The sequence below is a fragment of the Zophobas morio genome, unplaced genomic scaffold (genome assembly GCF_036711695.1).
Source record: "Zophobas morio isolate AGI-343-1 ecotype UQ-CSIRO unplaced genomic scaffold, CSIRO_AGI_Zmor_V1 ptg000123l, whole genome shotgun sequence".
NCBI lineage: Eukaryota > Metazoa > Arthropoda > Insecta > Coleoptera > Tenebrionidae > Zophobas > Zophobas morio.
In genome coordinates this window covers 13,907-22,243 of record NW_026972228.1, presented here as the reverse complement: position 1 = coordinate 22,243, position 8,337 = coordinate 13,907, and the positions used below count along the sequence as shown (strand labels likewise).

Sequence of the window (8,337 nt, the reverse complement as noted above, 5' to 3'; positions counted from 1 at the left end):
TATTAATTTTACTTAATTTTCTTAATACATTTTTAAAGTAAATAATATTATTATATATTATAATAATGTAATAAACATTTATTTAATATTATTTTAACTATCATTTTTTAAAAATAACGTTATTAGTATAATTTTTTAATAGTTTATGTTATTATTAATTATAACTAAGTTGTTACAAGGAATTAGAAAGTTTTATTTCTTGATAATTTTAATATAAAAATTTATAAAGAAATTTATTTCATTTTTTATTATTATATTTATAATACAATTTTTTAAAATTACAATAATTTTTTTATATATATTATCAAAAGGAAATGGTTTGCCCAATCTACAGCAACACCAGATCCCATTGGCCAACGCATCAATGATGGCCCAATAAGCGACATTTCAACGCTTGATCAGCCAATGACTGCTACACCCAACTTTTTTTCTCAAATCTCCTCCGTTGCACTAATGGAATCCTCGGCAGTTACTTTTGTTAAGGAGCCAATCGCAGTAGAAAAAAGTATTTCTCCATTTTCGAGTCCCATCTTTTCGCCTTTTCGATCCGGCTCGGCGGGTCTGATGTCATAAAAAGTTAAAAGTGAATGACCGCGAGTCTAGCAAAGTTGATAAAGGAGGCAATGTGTTAGAATTTCAAGTTCTCTTTCTACTTTTGTTTGCTTACTTACTTCAATATACACTATTAAAAAAATTTAATAAATACGATAATCATTATGAAATAATTTCTTTCAGGAAAAGTGGTGGTTAACTCAAATTATATATACAAATGAAAGGACTTTGGAAGTCACATGGTTCATAACCAAGAGGCCTTTAAAAAAGAACCTCTGCAATTCAGACTAGTGACGCCTCCTCAGCAGGACCACGTGCAACTCCAAAAGTTTTTGAAAGCTCGTGCGGCAGTAGAAGTCTAAAGAGCAGAATATCCACGTGTTGAGCGGCCAAGTGAGGAAGAAACAATCCTCGTTAAAACAGATAAGCCTGCATATGCAGTTGGTTTCGAATCGGGCCACCCAGCCCTCCACAACTCCAAACAGCTCGATCTTCTGCAGCAGACACACACGCGGCTGCTCACACAGCAAACCAACTGGTAATTAAATAAAAAAGTTATTATTACTATTAAATTTTGAAAACTAGCCGCTGACCAGGTGACACTGATTAGTATAGCCCAGTCAAAACTTGCCCAGTTGACTTCCGTCCAACAACAACTGGAACAAAAACAAGCACAGGTTGTGCAAATGTTGTCGGCCACAACTTTAGCGAGAGTGCTTGTGTCTCCATACGCCTTGAGGGTGGGGGCGATCCTAAGAAGGAACCCCACAGAACCTAAAGCAGCTCTTTGACCAAAAAAAAGCCACTTTTATACGTATCAACCAAAGAATAGTTTTCACATAAATTTATTTTTATTTACTACAAGTAGATATCTGGTGGCCTTGAGTTACTATATATATATATATATATATCCATCATTAGGTTCTTTTAGAACAACTGGCACAAAAGCAAGTGCTGAACCTACAAGAGCAAGAAACTCTTAACCGTATTAACATTGTGTATTCTCAACTCTATCAGGAGCTTCAAACTTTGTTCCACAAAATATCAAAGTCTGAAAACGAAAGCACTCAAGCGTTGTTGGGGCGCGCGACACCTCAACCTGCTTCTGGTTGGTCAGTGCCGGTCTTTATTTTTGTTTCAATTTTTATTACAGTTAGTATATTACAGTATATAATTTTACTGAAAAGCAAATCCAAAAGGCTGTAAGTCATATATTCACAAAACTTCTAATGTTGATTTATGTAAGGTGAAAAGGTCGTTTCTCTTCTCTCATTTGTTAATACTAGCATTAAAGAGTACTTAATTTTTTTAATTTTTTTTGGCATATGTTTGTCAAAATCATAGTCTAAAAATTAGACACTGTAAATATAAACTTACTTTATATTTATATTTTAATAAGTAGTTTTAATTATATGTTCTTTTTGTAGCTGCAAAAACTCTCGAAGAAGTCCTTTTTATTCGCGAATCTTTGAGTGAAAGGCCATATGTTTTCTTAAACTTTTTTTAAATAGACAAATGGAATCGAGTTTACAATAAATTTTTAAGTATTTACTGTTACTATTATCATAATCATTATTCAAATTTCGGTTTAAAGGGATTATAGGGGGCCAATTAAGTAAGATTTGTAAAAAAAACAAGCTCTTGCCTTTCATTGAGCTCGGATTGTAAAAGGCTAAATTATTTTATTCGTAGAAGGAAAGCAATACAACATAGGAAATTCAACTAACCGATGGCTTTTATATAGTTATGAATCATTGTCTCTTAAAGTAGTATGATTTCTGTTATGGATATGTCTACTTCTACATAATAGTGAATAAAACGTGTTAAAACTAAATTATTTGTTAAAGGATATCGACTCTGGTTTATAATAATTTATCTTTCTCAAGGTATACCAAGAACTCGAAGAATATTGAAGGGGTATGGCCTTGCTTATCAAAAGTTATCTATCTATCTATACACAAATTAACAAAGGAGACTAAAAAATTAAAGCTGATATATATAGAAGAGAAGAGTTTTTCGCGCCAGGAGTAGGAATTTTGGGGGGAGGAGGAAAAACAATTATTCTAATATTAATTTTTAACGGTATTTGCACATAATATATGTCTCATTGAGGTACGGTAGTCATAAATTACTATGAGTATAGGTTCACACTGCTACCCTTAGTAAGTATATGTCCAAGTAGGGTTGTAAAGATAAAAATATTAATCAACTTGAAGTTAATAAGTTATAGTTACAAGTTAGCGAAGTTCTACGGCTGTTTAGGATGAGCTGGGACTTGAGTCTCTAGAAGCTATAACAAAAACTTGTAAGTCAAGGCTAAAACATCGTTTATACTAGATGTATTAACAAAATAAATTAAAATCTTATACTTTACTTTATAATAGACTAGAATAAACTTAGAAGTTAAAAGGGAATAAGAGGCAAACTAGGTATACGCACTTAATTGAGTTAGTGTACTCACGAAAGCGCAATATCTCGAAACTTATGACTGGCAGCTGATACCGCACAACCGCAACAAGAGGCAGACAGAGGAGTTCAGGCGACGCAGTGATGTTATGAACTATTTTTTATTCTATTGCTAGCTTTAAGTTGTCATTTTTAAATCTTAGGTTCCAGCAACTTTTCGGTATTTAAAGTTATAAAATCAAGTGGTGGATAACTGACGTAAGATGTTACTACAATAAAATTATAAAAAAAAAGAGATTGGCATCGTACGCATGAACTATTTTATTCATAGCTCAGAACATCCATTAGAAGTTTCAACCAGAATTAACTAAGTAATAATTGATGTTAAAAGCTCAAACAATATAGCTGAGGTAAATGAGCACTATCCTCAAGTTGGTAAGTCCGCTTTACTTTTACTTATTTTTTCTTTTATATCTTAACTTAAGCTTAAAATAGTTATAACCTGATTTTTTTAATAAAATTGACAAATTAAAATTAATATAAAGCCCTCATTTTTTATATAACGATGAAGGGAAATTCATTATCACTTACGTGTTTGTTAGAGACGCTAAAACTATAACCTGTACGACTTAAAAATTTTTGAAGAACACTAGTTTAAAAAGTATATAAAAATAGTGCAAAGAAGAATCGTTGCCAGAAACAAAAGGCGTAGACAACATATTTTTGCTTTACACTTTCAATTTCTTTTGTAAGCAATTTTTAAAACTGTTAGATGAGCTATTGTTTGTTCTTGGAAGGCGCTTAAAACCCTCATGACATTCTAACCTCGCGTTAAGTCTGTTACATTGTCTACACGAGCGATAAGTGAAAACCGCCTATATTTTTTTAAATTATTTTTTAGTCGCTGCCCGTGTGGGACTATCAAATTTATTTATATTTTATAAAGTATACATAGAATAGTGTTAGGCTTCAACTGCTCGCTAGCACCTTGAGAATTTTTTCGTTTTAAAATCCTCTAAATTAGCTAATGTACTCCCGATACTTCTAGGTAGCTGCAGTGCACACCTATTTACTTTAAAACAGGACCGCTTTTTATGACGAAACAGTTAGATGGCTCGCACTGGGACGTTAAGGACTTGAATTTAAATAAATTTGAACTTTTCGCGCTACAGTCCACCCACCATTTCACCACAAACTATCCAGAGATTAAATCGACTCTAATCTGTCGCGGCGGCCAAAGTAAATTACCTGCCAGGAAGGTTTATAGCAATTCTTAGGTGTGATGTCGCCACATTCTCTTTGATTATATAAAAGAAACTTGCTCTGCATTGTAATCACTTTAGTCTGTATATATTAATTGGACAATACTTTAATTCTATATCGTTTATTACAGCATTCTTTACAAACGAAATGATATGCTTATTTGTATATGAATATAATTTTTAATTTAACGGGCAAGTTTCTTCTTTTACTAATAAACCAAACATTATATTAAATTGCACCAACCACCTAATATTTTTCTTCTTGAGATACATTTCTAAAAATCCTATATTGCAGTTTCTAATGACGTTAGAAAGAAAGTTTTCCTTATATATTAACAAGCTAAACTAAAGCTATTTATTATATAACAAAACTTACTCTTATTTATATTTTATTATTTTACTTACAATTTTTTAAAGCAAACCACTGAAAGGCGATATATAAATTAACATCACTTAAATAATTTTTAAATCTCAGGGAGACTAATGTAATTAATCCGAAGGCAGATCCCATGTTTTATACTTTTAAATATAATTTATAAACACTGTGAATATTGGTCGAAAATGTCAAAATACTTAATAATAAATTAAGTTTTTTTCAAAGTAATAATCAACTATAGCATATCACTATTGTATACTGAAGTATATATATAATAATATAATAACACGACCGCCTTAGTAATAATGTAGGTTTGAATTAAAGTAAAAAATCAACTACAGCGTATCACTATAGTTTACTAAAATGTATAGTTAAATTATATAATAACAAGCTTAATAATAATAGAAGTTTTTTTTGTATCAACTAAGCATATCACTATTGTATAAAGTAATGTATATTTAATTTATTTGAAATCAAAATGACTGCCTTTATTATGTTTTCTTCGATATAAAAATCGACTAAAGCGAATAACAATTGTATAATAAAATGAGTATTAAATTTATATAATAATAAGATGTCTGCCTTACTAATGTATGTTATTTTCAATATAGAAAATAACTAAAGCGTATCACTAATGTAAAATGAAAAATGTATATAGTTTATATAAAATCAAATTGACTGCTTTTAAAAACTCTGCACTATAAAAATAATTTTATTAAATTTCCAGAATTTGCCAGGAAAAAAAATTTATAGCCCATATTTTCCTTTCATTTGCTTAATCTGTTCTTCTTTTTTCTTTACATCCACTTTTTGTAGGGCTTTTTGTGGTTGATAGTAGAGCACAACTAAATATCTATTGCAAAAAAATATAACTAAATTCAAATAATAATAAATATTAAAAACAAAATTAATATTTTAAGTTAACTCGAATATAAATAAAAATTAATATTTACTTTCCAACAAAATTAAATGTGTACGTTAACAGAGTAACTTTTAGAAAACTAACAATTCAAAAAGCTTATAACTTACTAACTTCATCTACAAATTAAAAAAAGTTTGACTAAATATAATTCATATAAATTTAAAAAATATATATATGAACTTTCATATAATTTTAATTTATTTAATATTAAAAATAATTTTAAAAAATTACCAAAAAATTTAAAAATTCAAATTTTTTTTTCAAGTTTTGAAGAAACAGAATTTTTTTAAAAAAATAAAAAATACAAGTCTTATTTATTAAAATAATATAATAATATATTCTCTATTAAATAGATGTCTTTATAAAGTTTTAAAAACCTTTATTTTTATTTAAAATTTTATTCTTTACTGAAATTTATTTAATTTATATATTAAATTTAAGTAGTTACAAACTTTTTCCAATTCTTTTTATAATAATTTAATATTTTAAGATTTATCTGAAGTTAAAAAATATATATTTGTGAATATACATAATATATAACAGCCAAAAAAAAATTATTATTTAAAAAAAACTATAAAGAAATTATTTAGAGAAAGACGCGAATACATAAACCCTAACAAGACAAAAAGCACTGCGAAAAGTAAATCTACAGTAGAAAAGCTTAACAACGCAAAAATGAAACATCGCCAATAAATTTAGCCAACATGTTACAAAAATGTTAAACAACAAATCATGTAAAAGGCTTAAAAAATGATTAATTCAGACTGTCTGGCACTCTAGTCTTCAAAGTTCAGTAAAAACTGTTAGAATTAATTAATTGCTATTCTTATAAATACAACGGTAAATAGATTTTAAGTTAGTTTCCTTACTGATACAATAAAATTTATTATGTGCGTATTTCTTATTAGATTTAACAATTAGTTAAGGCGCCAAAAATATAGTAATAAAACGATTTCGTAAAAGTTAATTTACCTTCCCATTACGTTAAAACCAGAAAGACTATCATTAGCATTCTTTGCGTCGAAAATATCTTCATATACAACAAACGCTGTTCCCCTTGTTTCCTTGCTGGTTCCAAGGCTAAAAGTATTTAATTTACGATAACCAAAACTGCTTTAAAAACAAAAGAAAAAAAAGGAACCGGATCTGTCTAATAGGACCGTATTGACCAAAAATATCATACATCTCCTCCGCAGTAATTTTATAGGGAAGTTGTCTTTTAAAATATGATTGTTTTTAAAAAAAAGTAGAAAAGTGGATAAAAAATACTTACCGTACAAAAAGAATTCGATTTACTTCTGGGGGAAGGCGGATCTACGTTTAAGGTTCAGAGTAACATAAATTAAAAGCAAAAGAACAATAAGTATTATCCTTACGTTAGCCTTCTGTGCCGCGGAAAGAGACATCATTATAGAAAAATCACAAAAAAAAAAAGGTAAAGTAAAGTTTTAACAAGCCCTTTCAGAGGCATAAACTACGTATAACGGTGCTTTGTATGCCTACCTCACTGTACTTGCTACCCCCATTTAAGTAATGCGTAAACACGCTCAGCCACTATTTAGTTATGAGCAATCAATTTATCTTTGCTGCACTGTTTATTAGTTAATAAGGCTAAAAAATTACACACTGCACTCATCATAACCATGAATAGATATGATGGAAAAAAAAATAATTTGCGCGAAGTTTTTTCATTTTCTATTATTAAAATATTAGTTAGGATTTTCATTTAGCAAACTAGCGAGTTTCAGCTTATCAATCAAGAACAAGGTCGTGGTCGACAAAACTTTAGTATAAATCACTAGAGTTAGATCTAAAAAGTTTTTTTTATCTCTTGTAATCACAAAATTGTATTCATAACAGGTTGTAATCTGAAGGCCATACTATTTGCACAAGGATTTTTAAGTCAATAAAGGAGTTTAATTTTATAACTGGGCTATAGTGAATATCATAAACTAATTATTATTATAAGTTATTTAGTAGATATCACAAAATCTTAGTGATTTTCCATGTGGTAGTGTAACAAAAAGAATGGCTGCGCTTTAAGAGATTTGTACTACGAAGTACTATACGCTATCCGAAGCGACTCGGCTACGCCATAGAAGAGGGTAACATAACTAATGGAAGGTTTTGCCCATTAATATTTATATAAATTTGAAGATCTGTTTTATAATTTTGCCATGTTTATTAAAAGCAATGCCTAACAAAAAAAAGTTCAAATAAACGGTTGTAGCGGACATTGATATAATATTACCTACGACTCTCTGGGTTAAAATATTATAAAAAGTAATTTATAAGCGAGCAGGTATAACAAAACCTACTAAACAAAATGCGATTGATTAATTTTATAAATTCTTGTACATATTCTTTAAATAATGTTATCAAAATTTATGAGGGCTAGGTTAAGTACGCAACTGTCAAAACCATTAAAAGACGCGTCGGTGAGAGTGGAACCCACGACCTGGAAAGTGCGGTCCCTCAACGCTTTTAACCGCTGAGCTACGTCGACAACTCTCGACCCCGTTATGATTACTTTACGTATTTAACCTGTTAAATGCTATTTTCTTTTTCATCTTGCCTTCACAGTAAAAGTGGCTAATAAACAAATATAGCAAAAAGTGTAAAGTTTTCTAGTTAAATAATAATATAAATTGGGTTAGGGTTTTAAATATAATTTTTTTTCATTTTCGGTAGAGTTGATTAAGTCAGTTACATTTTTAGGTAAGAAGATAGTAAAATTTTTTTATTTTCCTACTTGTTATATCCCGACCGAAGTTTATAACCCTTCTTCAGATATTTGTGAGCCAAACTTACTCCAAGCA

The 8,337-nt window shown here is 29.4% G+C and overlaps 1 protein-coding gene across 1 annotated transcript; it reads right to left on the bottom strand.

Moving 5' to 3' along the window:
- Positions 1-5,335: 5,335 nt before the first annotated feature.
- On the bottom strand, positions 5,336-6,980 carry LOC135145095 (splicing factor 3B subunit 6-like). The gene is made up of 5 exons (XM_064077213.1): positions 6,895-6,980; positions 6,792-6,832; positions 6,660-6,734; positions 6,491-6,598; positions 5,336-5,449 (listed from the first exon to the last, which is right to left on the bottom strand). Exons 1-5 carry the CDS (start codon positions 6,925-6,927, stop codon positions 5,344-5,346), a joined length of 363 nt encoding a protein of 120 aa, XP_063933283.1. The 5' UTR covers positions 6,928-6,980; the 3' UTR covers positions 5,336-5,343.
- Between the last annotated feature and the right edge of the window lie 1,357 nt (positions 6,981-8,337).